General features: G+C 36.6%; 1 protein-coding gene across 1 annotated transcript; it reads left to right on the top strand.

Annotated features, from left to right (window-relative positions):
* Window positions 1-26,904, top strand: PI15 (peptidase inhibitor 15). The gene is made up of 6 exons (XM_007433064.3): window positions 1-168; window positions 621-944; window positions 19,264-19,382; window positions 19,593-19,725; window positions 19,837-19,952; window positions 20,883-26,904. The coding sequence occupies exons 2-6, from the start codon at window positions 672-674 to the stop codon at window positions 21,016-21,018; spliced, it is 777 nt and encodes a 258-aa protein (XP_007433126.1). The 5' UTR covers window positions 1-168; window positions 621-671; the 3' UTR covers window positions 21,019-26,904.
* Window positions 26,905-27,868: the final 964 nt, after the last annotated feature.

Below are 27,868 nucleotides of genomic sequence, written 5' to 3'. Positions count from 1 at the left end.
TTCGTGTAGCCAGCAGCTAGAAAGCTTGCAGTTTCCCCCACCCTCTTTCTCTCTCCTTGAAAGTTGGTAATAAGATACACTCTTTTTTCCAAGGTTCACACTAGAGCACAGAAGAGAACTGTTTAACTTGGAAGAATAATACACTAGGCTTTTTGGTTCTGCAAAGAGGTAAGCCATTGAACTCAGCTTACTTTGCATGTATTATATTATTATTACACATCCGATGCTCCTTGAATCAATTTAATAGCACAAAGAAGATAATTGGTTTCCATGTTCTCTCTCTCTTTCTCCTGTCTTGATTTTAACTTTGATTATGCCTCTTTGGTATGAGTGCAGAACCTATTTCCAGCTATCAGAAACTTTTTCAGCTTCAAAATACTGTATTGGTGCTTTTTGTAGCTTCTCGAGCTGTACTAAGACGGACACATATGTTACAGGACAATTTGTGTGTATGGTTGCTAGGCAACGTGAGACATTGGAGCATTTCAATTGACTATTTGCAAACATCATATTTTGTGCTTTGCTGCATACATTAATCGGTTTGGGAGAGCAGCTGGGAAACTAGAAGAAAAGATTTAGTCTGATCCCAATCATATTCTTTAACCCTTTCTCTTCCACAGATCCTCTCTTTGTCTCCTGCATTAAAGCAGACTTTACCCACAGACCCTAAAATGACAGGCATTTCTGCCATTAGTGGGGCTCTCTTAATTTTCATTCTCTGTGAAACAAGTGCAGTCGTGTTACCCAATTCCACTGACCTATTCTTGTCAGCTAATAATTACACTGATATTGAAGCAGCTTTGAAAACTCATCTGGATTCTGCAAGCCTCCCCAAAGCCAGGAAAAAGCGATATATCTCACAGAATGATATGATTGCCATTTTGGATTATCACAATCAAGTCAGAGGCAAAGTCTTCCCACCTGCTTCCAACATGGAATATATGGTAAGCAGGCACGTCTTTATTCCTTTCCTCATGTCTGAACTTGGAAGGATTTTGCATTAGAAATGAATGCATAAACTACTTAAGTTTCACATTGCCAAATGATGCTTTTTTTTTTTTTAACCAAAAAAAAAATAATCAGCTAGGCCAAGGGCTTTTGAAATTACTGCAATAGTTTGCATGTGCTGAGTAATTCAGACCATCAATTTTTCCTTCCTCTGTCTATGCTGCAGACATGGCATGAACTAACATACCACTATAACAGGCTTCATTGGATCATATATTCTGAATGTGGGTAATGTGCTGGATTAATTCTGTACTTGATTAATCCTGTATTATTTGAAAGCAGGAGTTGATTGTGATAACTATTCTGGTTACACAGAAAAACACGATGTAAAAAAGTTTATTTAAGGCTACAGTCCTACACACAGCTCCCAGATAATCTCATTGCATATAATGACATCTCTGAGTAAACATGCACAGGAATGAATGATAAATCTTTTAAAATGTGAAAGCAGGCATCAAATACTTTTGTTGCTTGGAATTCCCTCTTTTGACCACTCTGTCTAAAATCTGGTTTAGGTAAGGTCTAATCAAATGTGCATGTTTTTCACTTATTGCCATTGCTAAAGCCATCCTTTGTCTCTCTTGCTTTTCTACAATTTTGATTGTTAGCTTTTTTGGACAATAAACCTGTGATATTATTTATGTCACTTAATATATGTATTATAAACATTGATGTTTATTTTACTTAATTATCAAATTTATCAAATGTTGGTATATAATCAAAAACAAAAGAATAAAATTCTCAATAATAATAATAATAATAATAATAATAATAATAATAATATCAAAAGATAGAATTACTGAACCATGATAGTGTCATTATCAAATTTGACAGCATAATATAATTATAATGACCTGCTCAAATGAATGTACAGTATAACAAAATTAAGGCTAAATTTTCTATTCCACAGTTTGTCTCTGAGGATGCATTTTCACATTCTCACATCCATTTTTTAAAAACCTCTGATACTTCCACATGGCACTATTTTGACTCCACAATCCCTCCAAAGTATTTTGAAGCCGGCCATGTGGTCATCTGAGTTTCACCAAGCTCCAAACACTAAAAATAGGCAAGGAAGACCAGGAGCCAATCACTGCTTTCTCCACCCAACCAACAGGACAGGATAAAAACTATTACAGTATTCGGTATGTGCCCTAATTCCAAGATATGGGCTCCTGGAATAAAGCAACAAAATGTCATTCTTCCTGAATTTATATTCCCACTGATGATGACATGACCAGGCATTTTCCCCAAGAGTTGCAAATATGACTTTAGGTTGAATTATACAGTCTGGGTATAACGTAGGAAGGAGATTAATGGTGCAATTGAACCCCAAGGATGGTAGGTAGGGTAGAAGGTTGGTGCAGCTGCTTATACTGTATGCATAAGGAAAATCAATTTGGGCAGTTTACACCGGAAACATTTGACAGTGTTAGGCTATGGCACAGTACCAAACATGGAGAGGAGTACACAAGAAAGGGCAACTCTCAGCTAATTTTGGAGCTTTTGTATGGATATTGGTTTCACTTGCCTCCTTCTATTGACTTTTTCTCTCAAAAGGCATTTGGTGTTATAAGTGTATTCTGTTGGGACAAGGCAAGTCGCCTTTTTCTTCTGAGTGGATCTCATACTGGAATGGTTTTTTCCCAAACCAGCAGCACTTTGTCCCTATTGTGGGAGATGTGGCAATATCCCACATAAACTATCCAACAAATATGTTCAACAGATATTTATTTATTTACCTATCTTCTTACCAATCTGCTGATCAAGAGTACATGCAAGTGCAAGAGGACTCCCAAGTTACAACCTGCTCCTTCAAGGGGAGTATGGCTATGTGCAGAGCCAACTTTGGGGTTTTCATAGAGCCTGATCAATCACCTAAAAAGTAAATCCACCTTTCAGTGATTTAATCTGAGTTTGTTTTGAGCCATCCAGCCTCTCACCATCTCCAAAGTGCCACAGTATCCCTGGCCTAATATAGTTGAATATCATCATTGCACCAATGATACCTCACCCAAAACTGATGTATGACCTCTCCCAGTGGTTTCACATAGATATTAAATAGCATACCATCTTCACCAGCAATTACCCATGCAAAGGTCAAGTGAGGGGGGAAAGACATGTGGATCAGAATTGATCATACCATGGCAGAGGATCAATAACAATGTTATTGATCTTTACCCATATTGTCACTGTCTGGGATAAATACTAGCTATAGCATATAACTCTTTTATGTATGTCATGTTAAAATTGACCTGGGACAAGCCCATGGTCTCCACAGAAGCCATGAAAACCAAGCCTCTCCAAAAATCCATACACAAAGCATGGAGGTAAAAGTTGTCTGACAGTAAAAACCTGGACTACTCCAACACCAGCCCAGATATGAGGTCTAAGAGCTTAGGAAGGGCTGCTGCCAAGCAGCAGGGGAGATGGTAAAAAAGCAGAAGTTCCAGCTGATCTCTCAGCCTTTATTGCAATATAAACAGTCCCACCTGGCCACCTTTAGAACAGTATATTTGGCACAGTCAAGGGTTCATGATAAATCAGTGCCATGTCTCCCTGCCCATGACCTCAGAGTCACAACTGTTTGCAAAAGATGGAAACTTGATGGGCAGATCTTGGACCGGCCATATCCCTGTCTTACTGAACTATATTTCCATGAAGCAAGCCAGGTCCATGTACATGTCCACCACCAAATCATGAACACACATTCCACACAGACCTCGGACTAACAAATGATGGAATCAGAACCTAGAGGAGAAGCCAAAGGGTGAGAAGTGGGGAGCAACTTGAAATTACAGGTTCTTCTTCTGAAATGGCAAGTTTCCCATTGCCCACTCCTGTGGAGATATGCTCCCTTACATATGCAGACTTTGAGGCTCCAGACCACCCCTTCACAAAGTTCTGAATGGAGCAGCAGTGATCAAAACATATATTCACACCAGCAACAAAAAGTCTGGAATCTTATTTCTGTTCATCAACTTTCTACACTTTTACTCACCAGCTAAAACATGACCATAATCCTCAATGCATCTTACCCCACAGGCCCACCATTCACTGTACCCTGCTCTCATTAGATCTGTTTATCTCTTATTTTAAAATTTGATATTGATAGGTGATCTTGCTTATATAGATTATATGCTTATAGATGCATATAAGAAGGATATTCTTTTGGTAACTGTTCTGCGACCCTGCTCTGTTACAAAAAGAAGCATTCCATTTCCTGTAGGATTATAGTATACTTACAGGTTATTATCCTTCAGTTAGCCCTGAGGTGATGCACATATATATATATATATATATATATATATATATAGAGAGAGAGAGAGAGAGAGAGAGAGAGAGAGAGAGAGAGAGAGAGAGAGATGCACACAGTGTAACATAGTGTTTGTCTTACAAATGAAGGAGAAATAGAAAAAGCTGGAGGTTATATCTTTGGCTTAGCAAATACAAGAACAGGCTAGGGATATTCATACTTCTTAAATCAATCATACCTTTATGAATATTGTGGTACAGTTCTCCAACAAAGAATGAAAAAATAATAGACAGTATTAATAAAATAAAGTTAAAAATATTACTTCAGATTGGGAGAAAGCTGCATTCACAGTAAGATATGTGTCCATGATGTCCATGCAAAACAAACTTAAAGATGAAAACAAGTAAGTGAAACTGAAATGGGCAACTTTATCTTACTAGTGGTCTGTGTGTTTTAGTCAATTCATTTTAAGAACAAATTCCAGATTTTTCCCTGCGTTTGTGAAGTTTGTCATCTTGTATAAAGCAGCCTGCTTCTTGGAGGCTAGAGCTATCATTTCCACTACCCAGTTTTGGATTACCTTCACTTTGTAATGTTTGATACTAAGTGAACCATATTGAAATCAACCCTGCCAGGGGTCAATAAACCTCTTTGTTATGGAATATAGCCAGTTATTCTGAACTGCAAGGGACAAGAAGATTTCAGGGAAATGTCACACTTTTCTTTTTGTTTATCTGCAAGGGTTAGGGATAAGAGACACTGTTTAGTAGTGGTTCTGCTTCTTCTGAAGCAAGTAGTTCCAGCTGGTATTGGTAGGGAAAGAGAGGTCAACTTGGTAGGCACTCTCTTGTGGGGTGCCACAGGGCTTGGTCCATTAACCACTATTTTTTCAATATTTACATGAAATGCCAGGAGAGATTATCCATGGTTTGGGATGAGATATCATCAGTATGCTGATGATACTTGGATGCATATTGGGCGGGGCTGGAGATGCCATGGGGGTCTTGTTTGGTCTCTGAAGGAGCCTGGATGGAATGAATCAGGCTGAACATCAGCACATTGTTGCTGGTCCAGAAACTATCTGCTGCTCTGTCTGCTCCAGTTTTAATTCTGGATGGGATGTCACTCCTCCTGAAAGAGCAGATCCATGACTTTAAAGTTCTTCTAGGCTCAGAGCTACTGCTGGATTCACAGGTGGATTCCATGACCAGGGAACCCTTTGCCTCCCACAGTGGGTGTACCAGATGTGGCCCTACCTGGAATGATAGGTCCTGGCAATAGTAACTCATCTAGTGGTAATGCACTTTACACGGAGCTGCCTTTGAAGATTAATCAGAGGCTGCAACTCTGATTGCCCAACATAGTGGATAAGAGCTCCCTCAGTCACATAAAATCTTTATTATGAGCACTACATTATCTTTCATTAGGTTTCCAGGTAAAGTGCTGGTTTCAGCCTTTCACACTTACATGGTTTGACTTCCTGGTATATTCAAGAGCATCTCCCTTATGTGGAACCAGTCCATCCTATATGCTTATCCCAGGTGGGGATGCTTAGGGTTCCCCACATATGTGAGGTAAAGAAGTGAGGACTCAGAAGTAGGCTTTTCTTTGATAATCCCCACTTATGCCCCCTCCCCAAGGGCTGAGCAGCATCTACTTGGCATTGTTCAGGTATGCTGTAAAAACAGAAACTTTCACTGGTATTCAAGGCTGAATTGTTATTATTAAGTTGGAATTGGTGCCATGGTTGCATATGGTTAAATTGTTTCATTGTTTTTGTACTTAGGATTTTATTGTATGTTTGTGTTTTATTCATCTTGTAAACTGTGAAAGTCAGCCTTGATAGTGGTAGTATACAAATGCAATAAATGCATAAATGTGAATCTGCTTGACCACTTCAAACTAAAAAAATATAGGACCCTACAAGATTAAAAACATGAGATGTGAGTAAATGGTCTCTTTTATCAGATGTTACACATTTTGAACTAGTAGAAAGTTCTACCTTAACAAGAGCTACCTTAACAACTTATGTGCAAAGAATACTAAGATTTATCAGTCTTTGTTGCAAATTTTGTGATGGTTTACCTTTAGTGTGTCTGAAATTTGACATGTTTGTTCTCAATTTTGAGAGTTATTTTCTCTGCAAATTCCATAGCATTCTGTTTAAACCAAAAACGTGGTTTGTTTAAATCTTGCTTTAGATGCAAGATGTGAATCAGGTTGGTCTACTTTTGGAATGGCCTGGCCAGAATGACCCATTTCCAGAGCTCCAGACTGGCTCCCTAAATTGGATCAGGTGGTTCTGCATACTATTTTTAACACTCTTTCAAACTACATCTTTTCTTTCAACAGTAAAATTCTAATAATAAGATGATGATGATGATGATGATGATGATAATAATAATAATAATAATAATAATAATAATAATAAATCACATAAGTAAAACCTCTAAGTAAAGAAGCACTGGTGAAAATTTGGTCCTTTCAAATGAAGTAAACAAATGAAAACTTTGGGAAAATAATAGAGCAGATGAGGATGAATGACGTTAAAAATACAAATGGATTTTCCTTAGAAACATTTCAATCAAAATCTGGAAAAATAGAACAGGCAGCGCAATGCTCACTGTGGATTTATATATGCACTGTGAACTGATAATATCCTTACAGGCAGTAAACTGATTGTTTACTCTCAGCTAATCCATGTACAAAATGATAAGAACCATGGCACTCTCTGTACAGTAAAAAATATATCTCACACTTTTGGTGAGCGTGTGCCTACTTCCAATAATTAATATTTTGGGTTTCTGTGATGCAAGAACAAATTAATAAAGGAATCCAGTTGAACATTATGAAGTGATAGAATATCTACTATTGCATTTCTTTTTCTTTTTACCATCCCATCTGCTTGCTCAGTTTCCTTACCCTGCCTTCTATATGGCACATGAACTCTAGAACAGGGAGAAACTAGAGTGGATGTGATGAAAATCAGGATAATTTCCACAAGGCTTCTACAACAATCCTTCAGAGAAATTGACATACCAAGTCAACATCTTTCAACTATTCAGGAGCTTTTTCTTAGCTCCATATGGAGATGTTACATGCAATTGTGAATTTTCATTCATTCATTCATTCATTCATTCATTCATTCATTCATTCATTCATTCATTCATTCAGCCAGCCAGCCAGCCAGCCAGCCAGCCAGCCAGCCAGCCAGCCAGCCAGCCATCTTAAATGCATAACCCTTAAATAACAATAACAAGCATGCACATGCACACATACACATACACACACACACACAATAAAACTACATGTACAATACAAAATATGAATACAAACTAAGTGAAAAGTAACCATAATGCAATAGCCAAGCACCATAACAAACTCGCCACACAACTACACCTGTATTGGACTCATCTATCATCCCAGCCCAGAATCTGGGGGAAGAGCCAGGTCTTCACAGCTTTCCAGAAAAGCCTTGGGGCCCTCTGGATCTTGGGGGGAGGCTGTTCCATAGAGCAGGCACCCCAACACGTTTTTTGACAGCATGTATTTCTTCCTGCAGGGAGAAAAAGAGGCTGGATACAGTAAAAATGTCAACTAATTGGCTATTGCCTGTTGTAGATGCCTTTTCTGTTGTACAGGTAGTCCCCGCTTAATGACCACAATAGGGACTGGAAAATTCATTGTTAAGCGGGGCGGTTGTTAAGGTTGTTATGACCTTTTTTGCAGCAGTCATTAAGCAAATCACTGTGGTCGTTAAGCAAATCATGTGGCCATTAAGCAAATCATGCAGTTCCCCATTGATTTTGCTTGCTGGAAGCTGGCGGGGAAGGTCGCAAATGGTGAACACATGAACCCGGGATGCTGCAACCATTGTAAGTGCAAGCTGGTTGCCAAGCACCCGGATTGTGATCACATGACTGTGGGGGTGCTGTGACAGTTGTAAGTGCAAGGACCAATTGTAAGTCCCTTTGTTCAGTACTGTTGTAAACTCAAACAGTCACTAAATGAATGGTGGTTATGTGAGGACTGCCTGTAATGTGTTCAGCCCAAGGATAAAGACTGGTGTTTAATGAATTAGTTTTTAATTAATTTATTTGTACTGGCAAGGCAAGCAAGGCTGCTTCTGATTGCAAGGAAAAAAACTGTCAGGAACATGAGGCAGCTGGTCAGGCCAAAGCCTGTGTAGTGAGGGCCAAAATTAAATATGGGAAGGAAGGATCAGCTTCCCTTGACTGTTCCTTCATCTATATCTCCCCCAGAAAGCTGCCAGAAAAGGGACAGACTGCTTCTGTCCAGAGATTGCACAGGCTTTTGAAATTAGACCAATAGTTGCAGGAAATTAAACAGAGGGCTGTATACATTCCTTGAACCAGAGATTGCACACTCCTGTATTAGCCCCTATAAAAGGATTGCATAGTCAGTGAAACTATTCACTTTCAAGTTCTTAAAAAGGAAGTGAAACTATTAGCATAGAAATGGAAAAAAATCTGGAAAAGTGCATTTGGAAAATTTATTATGACCCAGCATATTAAGATCCAACATACTCTGAATCTGATAATACATCTCAAGATACTAATATGCCAATTTAACTCCCCAAAATGAAAGCAATTCTGCATGCCATCTGAGAAAGAAAATGTGTGGCTCTGCATATGTATATGTGTGCATTTTTGCAAAGAAGTTAGGAAAAGGATAAGTCTTTCTCTACTTCAGGTATAGTTACTGTATAACAATCTGGGGAATAGCACAATATGCAGTTCACATGTTTCTAATGTAATTCTAAGAGATGGCATTCAGTCTTGAATGATCTTACTCTTGAGATCACAGCTGAATCAACTGTCCACTTTTAAGACTTAAATCAATAAAAATATTAGACTTAGTTTGCAGTAATATTCACTGACATCAGAAGCCTAAGTTCCAAAATGCCCATCATTTTAAAGCTACATAATCTAGCACTGAAACTTGTAACTGAATTGGCTGGATAAAAACCAAGATGCTGTCTGGAACTGAAGATGAACTTCTCAACAACTTAAGTCTGTTTTCATTTTATATGTAAACAAGATGTAAATTATACTTTTTCTGAAGCACTGACAGATCTTTTTAGTTTTAAAAAATGGAGTTTGCACTTCTGGACTATTTATGTTAGCTCACATCTTTGAAAAGCTAAAATGATCAAACTCAAAAATCAAACATTTAAAATAGATAATTACAATATTAATAAGCAATAACATAGACAGCCACTGTGGTGTAGTGGTTAAGGTGCTAGACTAGGAGTGGGAAGACAGGTTCTAGTCCACCCTCAGAATGGAAGTTGACTGGGTCACTAGCTGCTCTCTTTCAGGACTAGACTGGGGAGTTGAAAAACATTTAACCTGCACTGGACCAGTGTGGTAGATTGCAGTCCATAACCTTCCAGAAGAGTTCTTTGTCCTGCAGTAGATTGATTTCAGCTGGTCATCAATCAAATAATAACTTAACTTTATGTAGATCAGAAGATAAACAGCCAAAGTGATCAATTCAAGTTTTTTGGAAGAATGAAAAAGTTTTTAAGAAGTTTTCTTAACAATAAGAAGAAGCTGAACCCAGCAGACTTTAGTAGGAAAAGAGCCCCCTTAAGGTTCTTTGTTTCATTTTAAACTATCCCTTGCAAATGACACCAGAGTGTTACCAAATTATTTCTTTAATACCAAATGTTGGATATGGTAGGTAGGAATTGCCTTGCTTACAGTTATGATGTCTGCAAAGGCCATAAAATGTATCCTAAGTTTTCTTGAAAAGAAATAGCTGTTCAGTGGACCATAGCTGCATTTGAAGTCAGATTAGATTTAGGAATATAGAGTTGGTTTCAGGAACATAGGAAGTTGCCTTACATCAGGGTGGACTGTTTACCATCTAGCCCTATATTGTATATTTTTACTCTGATTGGAAAGATCATTTGTATTAGATCACCATATCCACCATCTTGTGTGTTTTGACCCCTTACCTCCCTATTGACACTACTGTTACAAGAAATGGGTCATTACACCTATCCAGTCACAGTGCTTTAAGAGAGGATATCATGTTCTTTGTTGAAAATGTTAGTTAATTCTGTCTGAAATCAATAACATTCACCATTTTTTTTCCAAATCAGAGTTTACAGCCTAACTACAAATCCTCTAACCTCTTTACGTATGATCTGTCAGACTTCTAATAAAGGAACACAGGTAAATGGCTCCAATTTCCAGAGAATTGCCCACAAACCACAGGGAAAATAGTTTTTAAACATACCTATATCTAAAAAGATTCAGTTTTTGTAATCCTTAGGCAATGATCAGTCTGAAACTGGACAAGATTGATCTGGCAAGTATTCCCCAAAATGTCTAATTTTGTCCAAAACTGAAAAAGGATAGGTACATAGTCTTAAAAATGTTTGTAATGGAGCCTACCTCCAGACTTTCTGCACTACATGTTTCTGAGACAGAGTTGGCTTCATTTTCTTTGAAGAGTATTGTGTCTGCAGATTTCACCCTATTCTGTTAAAAAGTAAACAAGAATAAAAAAGTTAAAAGCCATTTGTGGTTTTCCCATGACAATTACTGAAAGACAGGAAGCTTCAGTTTCCCAATCTTATTTCTGAGTCAGATCAGGGTCAAAGCTGACAGTCTTATAGTGCCAGAGTCCAATCAAACAATTCTCCAAAGCACCAAGTTGGATCTGAACTGAATCTGGAAGGAGATCTGAGAGCCAGTTGTATTCATATGCACTTGAGTACTGCAGATCTGGGCCCTTGGTAAAGCAGGAGTCTGGGTTGTGTTGGTAGCTCTAATCTCATTCAAGGGAATGCAAATTAGATCTCTACTTCAAATTTTCCACCTGGACACAGTGGTAGGGCCACAATAGGGAACATGCCCCAATTTTCTTATCATTTCAAGCTTTTCACATGTTCAAACGAATTCAGCTTCCTTGTGTAGGTTTCTCTTTGGAACTAAAGAGATGACTACAAAGGGTAATAATTGCACAGAAATATCATATCCAAAGAGGCTATGTAGCGGGTACCTAGAGAAATCTCAGTAAACATCTAACTACAGTTAACTGCAATACTCTTATGCTTTTCAGGACTTGGGAAAAATCTGGTGTCTGTTCTGTGAAGGCAGCTATTAATCTACCAGCATCCAAAACTATTTCCAACTAGGGCCTGACAACCATCAGAATGCTGTCCCTCAATAAGATAATTTATAGGGACAATATCCTGGTTGAAATCTGTGCAGTTTGCTTGGATTGTGTCTTTCCTGATCTTGTTAAGTAAGAGCATGCATTGCCTCAGCAGATGGCAGCACCTGACCAATCTTGTCTGAGCTATGAAGTGGGGCCTGATTAGTACTTGGATGGGAGACCACTGAGGGAATAATTATGGACTAGATTAGGAAGGTGAAAAAACATCCCAGAAGGCAGCACTGGTAAACAGTATCTGCATTTTTGCAAAGAAAACTGCAGGGCTGTGTTCATGTAGCCCCCAGGAATCAAGTTTGACTCAAAGGAGTTGTAGATATGCATTATTTGAGCCATGAAATCTCAGTGAAGATTAGCCTTATAAGTGCCATGTATATTTAGCTTAATCTTCAGGGACTCTTCCCATCTCTTTTCTATAAAGAGGTGAGTAAAGAAGATGTCATTAGACATCCTGACTTATTTGAAGAAGTCTGTTGAGTATCTGTTGTTCTAATAAAAATCATGAGGTAGATCAAAGTAAAATATATATGAGTGAAGTAGAAAGAGAGTTGTACTGTCAAAGCATCTTGCATGTTTTCATTGCAACAGTAGCCTTTATTAAACAAACACGTTCAGTTTAATTTTTTTAAAGTGACTTTATTCTTCAGCAGAGGATACAGTGGCAGACACAACATAATTCTGCTGTAATTACTTTCTATTTCTGTATCTCAATATCAGTATGTACTGAATGAAATCAGGATCGGTTCATTAGTTCATTTTGCTACCTTTGTTTTGAAAACACATGCAAGAAAGCAGCCAAAACTGGAATGAACCTTCCAAAAAATAAATGTATTTGTTTCTCATATTTTTAGGCTGCCTGACTCCAAACATCTCTGGGACGGCTTGACATATACAAAAACAATAAAAGCAACAATAGTCCAATGTGTAGTGTCACTGGGAGGATACAGCAACCAAACTCTCTCCCAGAATAGAAGAGACCAAAAAAAAAAAAAAAAGCCCGGTCCAACCACACTAACCCAAGACTGAGGGAAGAGCCATGTTTTTAGTACCCTTTTAAAGGCCAATAAAGTGGGAGAGGTCATAGAAATCTCTGGAGGAATGCTGTTCCTGGATCCTGCTAGATGCCAACTCTGTCAAATCTTACAGGTTGGGCAGAAACCATAGGACAAAGACAGTCCTTCAAATAACTAAGCCCTATTTCATGAGGGCTTTCAAGGTGGCAACCAGTGCCTTGAATTGTACCTGGAAGCCAACTGGTAATCAGGGCAGCACTTGGACCATGGGTGTTTCATGGGAATGGTGTGACTTCCCATCACTGCTTGTGCTGCTTCATTCTGGACCAACTGTAGCTTCCCAATGGATTTCAGGGGCAGCCCCAGATAGAGCACATTGTAACAGTCCATCTGTGAGGTAATGAGATACAGTTCTTACATGAATAGCAAGGGCATCCACTGGAAGGTTCAGAAAAGTTGAGACAGCAACTGTGAGTGCACAACTGAAGCCCCTCCCTTTTTAAATGTGCTTTAATTATGCGGTCATGGTCCCCATCTTGACTTTTTCCCGTGAAGATGTTCCTGTTGGGCAGTCCTCATTATTAACAGCACTACATATACTTTTAGTTTTCGAAAAGGCAAGTATAAAGGACATAATAGAGGTGTATAATAATTTATGCATTTGGACATATGCACATTTGGAAGCTGAGGATAGCTAAAAGGAAGCATTTCAGTGCATAATTAAATTATTAATTTGGATAAGGTTGGCCACTAGCCTGAATGTGTTTTGAAATCATGGAGTATAAAGCTATTATGGTTTTTAATTATGATGGCTGTGTGTTTTAGATATATATTACAAGATGAGACAGAACAAATTAATTTGCTTTCATTTGCTGGGGAAGGAATGATCCTACTTTGTTCTAATTTTCAGCCTAAATGAGCTTGGAATGGAACAAAGTTAGCACCAGGGCCCCAAAAAGAGAGAATCTGATTTTTACTCTGGTCTCTCTTATATATTCAACTGCATGATAGGGAAGGGAGTTGAGACAAGAAGAAGCACTGCATTTCAGTGAGCTAAAGGGCTGCCTTCAAATCAAATTAGGCCACCACTGGTCAGTCCAATTACAGCATTTTGGACAGTAGATAGATGATGTGGGTAAAAAGATCCTTAGTTTTACCATTTGGTCCCCATAGTGCTAAATGTTGCCAGCAGCTGTTGTTGATGATTTGATTTATTCACACATCTAGCCTACTCCATTCTCTGAGTCCTAGTGTAATTCAAAAACATTGAGTACTTCATCCATCATTTTTATAGCACCATATTCAATAAGAGTAAATGGAACAGACTAGCAAGTTAATTGCTTATTCTCCAGCCAAACCTCTGACAATCAGCTTCACTGCGTTCAGAAAAAGGCGTCATTATTTCTTACAAATACGCCTTACTTTGAACAAAAATCCATCAACCTACTTGTTTGAAAGTTTTGCATAGGTGCTACTTATAGGAAGTTTTCAAGCAAAACATTATTTTAAAAAAGCTGAACAGGTTTTTTCTTTAATGGACTTAGCTTGAAAAGCCTTCCACTGGTTTTTCAGGCATGTTTCACCCACTCTGTTTGGAGTGCAAATTATGTTTCTTATATCCCACTTGGTAATAGGTAAATTTACTATTACTAAAAAAAACCACAGAAAAGCAAAAACCACCCAAGAGAAAGTAAAAAATATAATAAAAGAGCATACATTCTGCACAGAAGAAAAAATTGAACCAAATGCTAGATTAGACAGACTTTGATTTGCTCAAGCAGGTCTGGAAATAGGATCTCAGAATAGATCTCAGTTAACAATTACAGCCAAGAAACAAAATAAGATCATGGTGAGAATTTTATCTTTATTCTATCTTTATTTTGAGCCAGACCTTTAGAAAAACAGTTTCCAAAATAAGCATGGGAATCTGCAGTATCAGTATGCATCAAGAACAGGTAGCTTCTTTAATATACAAGGCTAGAATCCATGTAGATGTTTAGCTATATTTCTGAAAATCAGACAAGTCCCTGTGAAGTTTTAATAATTTATCAACATCTGTAAATGTGTAGACAATTCCAGTTTTTAAAAATTATTTCTTCACCCACTCCCTTGACATGCATAAACCAAATAATAAAATCCACATAGTGGCTTTCTATGCAAAAACTGACCTGAGGCAGAGCTAAAATTTTACTGAAAACGTTAAAGACAATCAAGCCAAGAAATGTGTTAATAATGAAAGATCACAGGCCAGTTTGAGAAATAGACATTGGAAATGATCTTTTTAGTACAAAGCGCTTCCTGTACTATTAAAAAAAAGAAGAAATGGCCTATTTTTGAATGGCCTTGGAATCACTGCTTTTTCCCCAATTCTTCTAAAAATGGTTTGATTTGATGAATATGTACCACATGCACATTTGTTAGTGGAAATTGTTTTAAAGAAATTGGTAATTCCAAAACAAATTCTGCTAGGTCTCTTGTGAAATACATGCATCAGAACTAGGCATATGTTATTACTTTAATACAGCCAGTTTTCCACTAATCTCCAAGTGTTAAATGGAGAAAATTTCTGCTTTATGTGATGATGTATTTATTAAAGTAAGGAATTCAAACTTTATATAAAAGTGGATAAAGTAATCAGTATTTCTGCTGTCACTGTTAATTTACCTGCACATTTGATACGAAAGAATATGGTATTTTAGGCTAACTAACTGACACTCAGTGACTTTGCATGATAACATTTTATCTAAAGAATATAGTCTGTAGAAACTGAGACAGACTGAAGATTTTTAAGAACATACATGTCAACAACTTTTGTATTTTTAAAACCCACGTTTGTGGGTTTACTGAGAAAGAATGCCCTTAACTTTCTTTTTGTCTTTATTCTGGATATATCAGAAAGGGTTCATCAGTAACAATGGACTCCAGGCCTGTGGAATCTATTTTATTTTTCCTTACAACCACAGAATATATTAACAAGGCTAAGTGCAAAACAGTGGTTCATGGGATAGATACTTCTTTAGCATTAAAAAAATAGAGAAACTAACTGTGAAGATATGCTCAACAAGATTACTTTTTTATTGTATTAGAGCTGAGCGCAAAAATTCGTTCTTGACCTTCACCTAATCTGCCTTATTATATCAGCCTAATCTGTTTTTATTAAATCTTTCATTATTGCTATTGGAGTCAGAATTTCTTGCTCATCTACTGCAGATCACTGAAAGGTCTACTAGTAAGTCCCAAGCTACCTTTTGCCACCCGCTCCCAACTCACTCAGTTCTTCTGCTCCTTCTGAGAGTTCCAACCCAGCATTTCTCAGAACTGCCCTCAGTTGCCCAAGGATTCTCAAACATTCCTCCATTCAGGGTATCATGTGGGCCTTTTATATCCTAAATCACATATCTTAGCAAACACAGAGAATTCCTTTTAGATGTTCTGCAATGGTGTAAGGTGCTGCTTAGCACTCTAAATCAAATTGTGGGGGAAATACATTTTTGGGGTGAAGAAAGAAAATTTCTAGAGGCTTCAGATGAATGGGAGAGCCTTAATAAAATTGAAGCATAAAAAAATGTGCAGCATCCTTGGAGCTGGTGTGAACTACCAAGGCATCTGTCTTGAAGGAGGATGTGTTCTTCCTGGCATTTGGCACCTTGAACTGATTTGTTTCTTCTTCTCTGTAAGGCTATTGTTTTCCTTGTAGATAGTAGATAACAGATGGGCAGAAAGAAACTTGAGATCTATTACTTACTGTATGTATGTATGCCTGCATCATCATATGAATATATATGTATGCATCCTTTTCTCTTTCCCTTTCCTGAAATGTATAGAGCATCACTTTTGTTTGCAGGGGGTGTCACTCACTATCCCTTGGTAGGGTCCCCCTCCAGTATGTACTGTCTAATAAACACTGCAGTGAAGCCTTGATTATTGAGCATTTGAGTCCTGAATTTTGATTCCACAAAATTTATGTCTCATTTTGTCACATCCTGTCAAAGATAAAGATTTAATCTTGAGGACCTTCAGGTATAGCAGGAAAAAAACTGAATGCCAATGTTCATGAATTAAATATATCAAAATAGGACATATTAATTTGTGTCTATGTTCTTTGTAGTCTCAAGCAGAAATCAGCATGTAATATGAAATGCAAGTACAGTGGAACCTCGGTTTACGAGCTTAATTCGTTCCGTGACTCTGGTCGCACCCTGAATTGGTCGCAACCTGAAGGAAATTTCCCCATAAGGTTCAATGTAATTACCGTTAATCCGTTCTGGCGTGGAGGACTGGGAGGCGGCTATTGATTGGAGGGAGAGTCCCCCTCCCTACGACCACGTGTCAGGGGCGGAAAAATGGCCGCGGACCATGTGTCAGGGGCGGAAAATGGCCACGGACCACGTGTCAGGGGCGGAAAGATGGCCGTGGACCACGTGTCAGGGGCGGAAAAATGGCTGCGGACCATGTGTCAGGGGCGGAAAATGGCCACGGACCATGTGTCAGGGGCGGAAAAATGGCCGCAGACCGTGTCACGAGAGGGAAAATGGCCGCATATCCTGTTCGTACCCCGAGGCAGAGTTCGCAAACCGAGGTAAATTTTTGTGGCCGGAGCTGGTCGTAACCTGAAAAGTTTGTTAACAGAGGCGTTCGTAACCCGAGGTTCCACTGTATAGTGATTCTATCACAAGAAGTAATCTTTCCTTTTTATTATGCATTGGTGAAAATGTGCCCACTTGTATATATCACAATTTAAGAAGGATTCTGAGAAACTGGAATAGATTTAGAGTTGGGAAACAGGGATGATCAGGGGATTAGAAACTCTGTTTTTTATGAAGAGATATCAAAGGAGTAGGGTATGTTTCACCTTGACAATCAGAGATTAAGGAAGGATATGACAGCACTCTTGAAATACCTAAAGAGATATCGGTCAGAAGGTCACAATCTGTCCTGTCCTGTTTCACAGTGCCGAATATAGAAAAATGAATTCAGATTGCATAAAGGTAGAATCTGACTGCAAATTAGAAAAAAAAAATCCTGACAATGGAAACAATTACCCAAAGAAGAGATTGGCTCTCTTCCCTGGATAGGTTGAAGCAGACTCTAGCTGTCTATCTGGGATGTTTTAACTAGGATTCTTGCTCTGGGCAGGGGATTAAACTCAATGACATAAGCAGACCCTTTCAGTGGTATGATAATCTGCGCATTTCTTAATTTGATTAATGTGATACTTCAGCTAGTAAAACCAGGGATCTGGTACACAAATAACTAATAGGCAGGCTATGGTTCTTCGTCATTATTTATTATTAATTCATTTTTCTTCCTGCAAACCTGTCTAAACTGCCTGAGGAAACACTTTGACCACATTTAAATTAAGTTTAAATGCACTTAAACATCACATTAATAGGTTTAAGTATAACTGAAGTCCAGGCTGTTGCTCTCAAATTAAATTTTATCTAAAGTGTTGCAGTTTGACTTGCCTTGCTTTAAAGCTTTCTTTAGTAATCATTTCCAAAAATAGATTTTTCCTAGCAATTTGCAAATTCATGCAATGGCTAAAATCAAATTAAACGTTTTTACAAAATGTTTACTGGGGAAGTACTTAATATACATTTTGCTGAGTTCAGTTCATTAAATGTAGTGACCTACTGTATATGAAGAAAACAATAAACTGAGTAGAACAGATGAGACCCATTACAATCTGGCAAATAGAACAAAGGGGATGGAGATCCAATTACATGTGGCATCATGAACAAAAATTTATTGCGTGGCTGTGAACATCCATTTCTGAATTTTGGTTATCCCTATGCAAAATAGGAACAGTAGTAAAAGAAGACGGGGCAGGGTTTCCCAACCAACTTAAACCCAAATAGTTTCCATACAAATTCTTTCTTATAACATGCTTGCCATAGGTGGGACTCTGAATCAGGAAGAATGATAATTCAAAGGCAGCTGATCCTGACCCACTAAACTATTTTCTGGAGCAGTCAGCTGCTGATACCTACTTTTTAGAGGGAAGCATAAGGAGGGACAGTGTTCATTTCAAGAACTACACTAGACATGCTGTTGCTTCCTCTGAGGAATCTTCAGGTGAACAGTAAGGACAGATACACTGCTGTCCTGCTTAATACCTCCATGCTCTCATAGGTTTTTCTCTAAGCTTCTTGTTGCTTCAAGTAGCCAGTCCCCTTTTGCTATTACTGACCTCACAAGGCTGATAGAAATACGGAATCTTCAAAATCCATGTTTGATTAGGGATTTCTTAAGTCACTCAAGGATCATTGGGATACTATGCTAATGCCTGGAAGAAGGACTACTTGTTAACTAGACAGAAGTTGTGAGTTTGTGCTCAGTGTAAAGAGTTCTTAGTTCTTGGGAATTAAGTTTATTTGATGTTAATGTTGCTGATGTGGAGAAACTTGAAGAGGCACAGAACACTCAATATCCATGTTTCTGGTATGAATTGGACTAGTCAGTTGCCTTCATACAGAGGGGTATGCAGCTTGTGTGCCTGAAGGATGGGTGGAATAAAACTGAATAAACAATCTTTTCAAAAGTGTAACTTTCTAGTAAATTGCCTAGGATTGAAGCTCAGCCAACTCATCTCCATAATGTTTGATCAATTCATCAGGCTGGACAAAGAAACATAGAAGAAACGACTAACCAAATTTTGGGGTGGTCTGCCACCAGGTCTTCAATAATATAATTGGATAATTATCTTATTTGATACAGTTGATATTTCTGACCTCCTTTTCCGTGTTCAGGATAAATAAAAAATCTGTCTTTTGCCAGGTGTGGGATGATAATCTAGCTAAGTCTGCAGAAGCTTGGGCTGCTACCTGCATTTGGGACCATGGCCCTTCTTACTTGTTGAGATTTCTGGGACAAAATTTATCTGTACGGACTGGAAGGTAATTAAATTTCATATATATTTGTTTTCAAGCCACTAATTTTCAAGCATCTTTTATCCTGTAAGTGTATGAGAATGAAGGAATTTGCAAAAAAGAAATAACATGTATGTCTATATATAATAATGGAATGGAATGGAATGGAAGTCTTAGGCACATTAGTAATACTGAACATTCAAAAATATCCATTTTTCTTACTTTAATTTTGCTCAGATATCGATCCATTCTCCAGCTGGTGCAGCCCTGGTATGATGAAGTGAAAAATTATGCCTTTCCATATCCTCAGGACTGCAATCCAAGGTGTCCGATGAGATGCTATGGGCCCATGTGCACACATTATACCCAGGTGATATGAGTTCGGTTTTCCTGTACCATGCTTCAGTTCAAAGCTTAAGTCTGTGTGATAAGTATGTTACTTTTCAAGCTGGACTTTTAACAAATCATACTATTTCTTCAGATGGTTTGGGCCACTTCCAACAGAATAGGCTGTGCAATCCACACGTGCCCTAATATGAATGTCTGGGGGGCAGTTTGGAGCCGAGCTATTTATTTGGTATGCAACTATGCCCCAAAGTAAGTTCCTCTGTTTTCATTTCATTTACTGTTGCATATTACATCAGCATATAAACCATTTGTTTGGGCCACCAGATCATCGTGGTATCTAGTTTTCTAACTTATTCAGGTTATCTTCTCTAAGGGTATAGGTTATCCATTGGATATGTTGGTATTCCATAAATGTAAATCAGGGCAGTTATCATTCCATCTATCAAAGAAATATAAGAATTCCCTATTGGTAAATCTCGTATTGTTTATTTTTAAATGACAGTAGCGAAAGGGGCAAAGAATTGTCAGCAGCAATTGTTTGGCATGTATTTGAGAGCTGGTAGCAAAAAACACTGAATTTTAAGAACATGTGATTTGGTAATAAACAATCTACTACCTCTGCATTTTATTTATCTTAAATCAGCTAATCATAGAAAAGGGCAATATTTCCAAAGTATATGAAGACCCCAGTCTATCAATGATGTAACTTGGTCTCTCATGAGATTTTTTTTGGTTTTATCCCCTCCCCCCACCCTGTCATCTTGAATGTCTTTAGGACTTATGTATAGGGTTTGTTTTATAGTGGATTTTAATGGATTGAGTATTTAATTATTTATGGAGTATTTTAATTGTTTATAGGCTTTTGATTTTTAATTGTGAGCCGCCCAGAGTCACCCATTGGGGGAGATGGGTGGCATACAAATTTAATAAATAAATAAATAAGTAAGTAAATAAATAAATAAATAAATAAATATCCAATCATGTCCCCACAGGCACTGGGGCTAAAAATCTAAATGAATTCAACATCTTGGGATAAAGATTCTGCACTAAGGGCAATTGTATGATAGAGTCTGCTATGCAGATAACAAATGGAAAAAGTACATTTTATGTTTTTCATGAAGAAATACTATGAAATATTCAACATATTAATTGTATCTTTGCTTTTTTTTTTTCCCTTAGGGGAAACTGGATAGGAGAAGCACCATATAAAGTTGGGGTGCCGTGTTCTGCTTGCCCACCCAGTTATGGAGGATCATGCACTAATAATCTTTGCTTTCCTGGAGTGACATCAAACTACTTATATTGGTTTAAATAAATGGTACAGCTGTTCCAGTGAAATGCATGTGTAACAAAATCTTGTATATTGAAGTTTGCATATATTGTATACATAATGTATTGATTTCATTAATATTGTTATGAATGTTATGTAGTAATATGAAAACTAGTTTTTAAGGATATAATGTATATCCAATTATTTCTGTTTAAGTGACAAAATTACTTTTTATGACCACTGATAGGTAGAGATTAACAATGTGCCTTAAAAAATAAAGAAAAGGAAAATATAAACAAGCAATCAAACCAGTTGATACTGGGAATTAAAGTGATTACAGTTTAGTCCCTTAGAGACCTAGGAATGTATTTTCAAATACTTTATATTTATAAGCCTGGGCACAAAATGAACACTAGCTTATTATATCTAATCCTTTGAGCATTACTTGTGTGTGTGTTTTACAAAAATGGGAAAACAAAAGATATCCTGGATACAAAATGAAAAGTTTAACCCAAATTGGCCCAGTAGAACAATATCAATATGGGATATTTCTTTGTGACATTATTTCGAATCAGAAGGTGAAATAAAAATAAAGATAAAAAGAAGAAAAAAGTTTCCAACCAAGTGTAATTTTATAAAAGAACGCAAAGTTCTTCAGAAAATTTAGCAGGAGAAAAAATTACTGAAATTATAATGGTGTATATTTGTATAGCTTTCTTCTGGTATCTAGTGAGTAAGAAAAGTCCAAGCTTTTTCTTTTACTTAAAAATATATGTGCAATTGTGGCAAAATTCTGTGACTAACTTTAGTTTTGTGCTCTCACAAATATACTTAGCTATGTAGTTGTAGCTAAACAAAGGTCCTAACCATGACGAGAAAGTCAGAGCAATTTGGCTATCATCTGATGGTCACATACACTCCTTTTTCTGTTTGAAATACTTGAGGCCACTGCTTTTTCTGGAGTTTTCCATTGTGGACTACTTGACTCCTATCAATGATATTCTTTGCAGATGCAGTGGAGCAGATGGGTGCTGCCATGCTAATGTGGATTCCAGGGTCATTACAAGATGTGCAATATTATCAGAAAATGAATTGTTTAGTCTTGATAAAGTTAGACATATTTTAAACAACATTAGATTTATCATTACCTGGATATTCAAAACAGGCCGGACTGTAGTAATAATGTACTCTTCTATCCATATATAAGCTAAAATCCATTTGGAGGCTGAGACCTTGCTTCTCAATGGAGAAAAAATATTACAATAGTTTGGTTTACAGCCACCAAGAACTTCCCCAAGGCTAAAATTGTTACTGGATGGCAATTATAGAATTGAACTTGTGTGGGGTACCTGGTATTCTACTGACTATATTCCATAACTCAGTGGCAAGAAGATAGTCAAGAAATAGCTCTGTAAAGTTACAAGCAAACCTTATAACCCGATGATCTCCCATCACTGTCAATGTATCAAGAGACTCATTCTGCCACAGAGAAAAACGTCTTCTGAATCCAGTATGATTTTAGTTTGTGGAATATGTTATAGCCCTTTATAGGCACTAGAAGGAGTGGTGAGCAAATGAAAATGCTATATGTTAAATTTTTTTTTTAAAAAAGGTGTTACATTAAAAGTGTAATCACTTTCAGAAGCAGTATAGTATGCTTTCTGAACAGAACAAGCAATTGTAAATACATGATTCTGTATTGCAGCTGAAACTATTACAAAGAATATACATGCATATATATTATTGCTAATTATTCTTCTACATTTATATAGATAACCTGATTCCATGGAATATTATCTTTTAATGACTCAGAGCATGAAACTTTTCTATCAAACTTGGTGCACAGGACTTTTTACAATATGCAAAAATGGTGCTAATCTGGGGCAAAACCCTGGCTCTGTTGAAAACAATGGCCATTTTTCCCATTGTTTTCAGAGAAACTATGATTGACCTACCGATCCGTTATAAATACACTGTTAATTGAAACAAATGCAACGTAAGCTATTTCAGAAGAGCAGCTTCTTAAAACAGGCAGTAGGAACTTTCTTCATAGACCTGGAAGACTTTCAGGTTGAGGAACTGACTTTCCTATCTTAATTATATAACGTGTGTTATTAAATTGTTCCGTTAACCATAACTCATGTAATACTTATCAGCTATATTGATTTCTGCCAATGATGGTTAAACTGTATTTCCAGGAAGTCTAGGATTTCTCAGTGAAAAAAAAATCAGTAATGACAGACAAGCATTTCAGGAAGGAATTTGACTACTGTCAACTATTACTGGTCTTCATCTGTGCTGTAAAAAAGACATTAGTTATATTCTAAGGTACACAGATCTAGTGTGTGGCAGTGGCAAAATCTAGCATGTCTGGATGATGACCCATGTTTATCACCTTTTGACAGATGTGTATGTTGCCTGGCAGACACATATGAGTTCCTTGCTAAACAAATTGATGTGGAAAATATTCCTTGAGTGTAGAAAGTTTGAAAACCACTGGTTTATATAAAAGGTATGCTGAGAAATGCTCATTTTCCTACATAGCCAGTAGTATCAACGGGTGCTTGATTGACTAGCTCAGCATGAGTCTATGTATCTGTGCTAACAAAAAATAAATAATAAATACTGTGGGCTTGGACAATCATATAGCAGATATCTGAACCACCAACCACCCAGTCACTATTTTGTCAGCAAATATACAGAGTCCTAAATTGGAAAGCATAAATTTGGCCATATTTTTACAGGAAAATTACTGTTATTTCAAAAAAGAGGAGAAATTTGTGACTGGCTCCATGGCCCATTCTCTGATTCTAGTGGAACTGCTATTTTCTCAATATTTTTATTTCATTGAATTCAGGTCAGCAATTTTCCCAGCTTCTTGACTAATATAGACATGTCTTACTTTTTGTAATTTAAGAAAAAAACCCTGTTTTTTAGGATTTAACTTTCTTTTTCAAATATTTACAAGATTTCAAACAATGTAACATTCTGTTGATTTTTCAAATAATAGAGAAATGCAAAAAAAAAACACCTATGGAAATGTCTAAAGTATAAATTATCAGACTCCTGCAGATTTTTAATGCAATATTAACTGAATCATTTACTTTGCACATTTTTGGTGCTAATTTTTCAGGTATTCAGTGCTGACTATATAAGGGAGTGATAGACATATTTTCTTTCTTTAAATGCTTTATTTTCATGATTAACAGATATGCTCCATAAAGTCTATTTTTGTGACAGGGAAAAGCTTAACATCTCTTAAGATTCTATCATTTTAAAGCAAATATTGTTAGATATAAAATGTTTGGACATGAATTGGTAGAAACCATATCTAAAACAAAACACTCCAGATCCTTTCCCAAAACAACCTGCAGCCAATCACATAAACACTGGGAAATTCTGAAGGCTGCCAAAGAGATTTTAAATGAAATATAAATAAATACTGATTTAGATTAAAAAAGGAATAAAATTGTTACCAATATTCTCAAGCTTATTCTTAATCTTATTCTCTTTTTTCTAATTGTGTTAATTAGATGAATCAATCTTGTCATTGACTCATTTATTTTCCAACTTGTCAGTGGACTTTAATAACTTATTGGGTTGGATCTAGACAGTTTTATTTAAAGTAGATCGATAGATTCAGTGGATTTCCCTTATATTCAGTCTGTTTTTAGTATCAGTATATTACAGAAAGTAAGCTATCTTAATACTGCTTTCTTTTCTGAAGATGACTGCATTAATAAAGTTATTACCTATGAGCAAATAAAATATACCTTTTGCTTCTGATTCATACTCAGACTTATGCCAGTTAGACTGAGAAGTAACCAGTTAGTCATTAATCTTATACAATTAATTCAGATTTCTTGAAGTTGGTGATACAGAGTTCAAGCAAGTTAGTTTTAATAGCTGAAGTGTTATTCTTTGCCAGAAGATTTGGATCCCATGTAATTCACTATAGTGTAGTCTCTCAGTTTAGCTTCTTCTATCTTGTAATAATGTATACTGTCAAACCTATTTAACTATGAAGCTAACCAAAATATTGCCGGTGCTATACTATATATCTAAGGTGCTACATTACTTTATCAATCAATTATCTTGTAAATTCCAGTTAATCCAAATCAGTTTAATGAAATTTAGATAGTTTAACAACAAAGCAGAGCTGATCTACCATAGTGGGCTAAAATTCTGACATTAGTCTGTTGTTTAAAACACTGATTGATATGGTTATAAACCAATGGTTTGAGGACAGTGGACATTACTGATGGTCATTTCAACACGTATTATACAAAAACGATAAGAATCTTGGTTGCAATGACCTTAAATACCCCTCTACAATGATAATTTAAAATAATCATTTAAAAAGAATGAATGTGCACTGAATTCAGAACATGATTAAAAGTCAAAAATAGAAACAAAAATTCATTAAGCAAGTTGCCAAGAAATCAAACCACCATATATCTCACCACAGATAGAAAATGCTGTATAAATACTGCACCAAGGAACCTACGCAAATAGCTTTCCAGCATGTTCTTTGACACACAGGAATCTAAACTATCTTACTCATGAAGTCTGAACTGTTTTTAAAGTAGTGTATCAAAATATATGAATTTTCACTTTAAAAAGTAACTCGTGAATCTAATAGATACAGATTTGTAAATAACGTATATCACAGAAGTCCAGGCATCTGGAAGCTCTGAATGACTTGGTTCCATATGTGCACACTTTGGAAAAACAATAGTTTGCTGCTGTATAAGCAAGCTTGAATAGCACACTAATACAACGTAAATGTTAGCATTCAAATACATTACATAATTGTTGCTGTTGCTGCTGCAAAAAGGTCGATCTCACTGTTTTTTCTTTCTGGATGGAATGAAATGCTATGGTTCCCTTTGTAGGATGAGTTTTTAGTTGAAGAAGTGGTGGACTAATCCTTCCTCTAAACCCTCCCTCCATGCTCTCCTATCCTATTGGAGAAGATTTAGAGAGCATGCCAGGAAGTGCAGGAAGGGAAAGAGGGGAAAGCTATGTTATGCTAGTGGAAATTTACTAGTGAGATATTGTACTCCGCTATTTATAATATTAGAGAGGTAACCCTAAATCATCCTTTCTAATCTGGTTGGCTTCATATGTGTTGCATGGTGGTTCCCATTACCCATGCAACTTGGGGACTATAGAAGAGATAGGTCTGCAAATCTGAAGAGAATCACTTAGGGAAAGCTTGATTAAATCATAGTTTAGTATTCCATACCTGGTCCTGCTTCTCCCTGTGGTCTCCAGATCTAGCATAGCTACAAGGAGGACAGGAGATGCATTTTCTTCCACTTTCAGCTAGCTACAGTTGATCACTCTGAATTGGTAACTGAAATTAGTCTGATTTATCTGAACAAGCTGGAAATGTTTATTACTTTAAATTGCCTTTTTTTACAAACCACGTTAAAATTAATAATTTATGTATTATGATTAAAATGGAAGTAAATGCTTCTTCATCTCTTACTCTTGTTCATTTGTAAGAAAGCAATGAGGAGTCATCTTATGCCCAATAATGAGAGACATAATTTGATGACTGCGCAAGACCTAGACTCATTTACCCATTGTTAAATCATAGCTTCACATTCCATCTGAAAATAGCTAATATCTAAAAAATTGGAAGGTCGACTTTCTAACTTGTAACATGATATTGTTATTATCTGGAATCAGCAATTAATGTATTTGTAAAATAAAACAACAATTTTTTCTTCTATATTTTACTCACCTTTGTGGTATGTTTGCCTGAAATTACAGTTCATTGTCTGACATATATGTCATAACAAGTAAATTTACTTTTTCATATCATTATAGCTATATTATGGATTGTGATAAGTATTACACTATTCCTGTGGAAATACAAAAATAAAGATAATTTTGTGTGAGAACATACATTTAAATAAAAAACCCAAAATTATCATATTTCTGAAAGTGTTTTTTTTTTTCCCCCTCTCTCTTTATCAAAACTTGGGTTTGATTCCCAGTGGGCCAATATTATATAATTCTATATGCAAAAATTAGTATGCGTGCATGATCTTGACTCCTTTAAAAAAACTTTTTTGGAATGTACATGATGTGAATCAGATGTGTTTGATATAATCAATGTCCTTTTGAAACCATATTTTTATACCAGCTTTTATAAACTGATTTGTAAATAAATGAACGAATAGGAGTGATCAGTTAATCACTCCACAGACAATTTTGGTATGAGTAGTTTCTGGATAAAAAAATCTGATTTTATGAAAAGGCCAGTCTGCAATTTTATTGGCTGGTGGTTATTCCTGCATCTTTTTAGCAGCCACAATCAGGAAAAAGAATTCCAACTTTTTATGTGTAAAAAACCAAAAGACACTAAATGTTGCCCATGTTGTCTTGTGAAAAAACTACTATGGAGCAGGATGAACCAGCCATAATTCTTCTCAAAATATTTCAAAACCAATATACCCCCAAAATGAACTTTGTCATATGCCATTAGATTCCTAAGAAGTTTGGCTATTCTATCTGTATGGGATACTTCTGCATGTTCACACTTCTCTAATGGCATGCCAGCAATAATTCAGTTTGGTAGCTGTTTGACTCTGGAGTTAAGGGCCTTCATTTTTATTCAAGTGCAATATGGCTTTGATTTCATGGGACCATGAAACAATGCCCCCAAATTTTGCATCATAATATCACTTTGTGACTGCAACTATGTATTTTTTTAAACAAAATTACAGAGTAAAATATAAAATAGTTTCCAGTAACCCTTTCCTATATCTTCCATTTAATTTGCAGTTACAGAAGTCTATTGGTGACCTAGGCTGAGGTGAATTTTCCAAATAATACTATGCAGCTTCTTTAGGGTCATCAATATCTAGGACCTAAAAAGGGA

Source organism: Python bivittatus, unplaced genomic scaffold, assembly GCF_059951505.1.
Source record: "Python bivittatus isolate LINGU-HERP-01145 unplaced genomic scaffold, Pbiv_v1 ctg000590_np1212, whole genome shotgun sequence".
Lineage (NCBI taxonomy): Eukaryota > Metazoa > Chordata > Lepidosauria > Squamata > Pythonidae > Python > Python bivittatus.
Note: the sequence above shows the minus strand (reverse complement) of the source record. Positions and strands in the feature narration are given on the sequence as shown.

Coding starts and splice junctions, on each gene's coding strand:
- PI15 (XM_007433064.3), top strand. CDS start 672: ATGACAGGCATTTCTGCCATTAGTGGGGCTCTCTTAATTTTCATTCTC. Junction 19,726..19,836: donor TGTGCACACATTATACCCAG/GTGATATGAGTT, acceptor CTATTTCTTCAG/ATGGTTTGGGCCACTTCCAA. Junction 19,953..20,882: donor GTATGCAACTATGCCCCAAA/GTAAGTTCCTCT, acceptor TTTTTCCCTTAG/GGGAAACTGGATAGGAGAAG.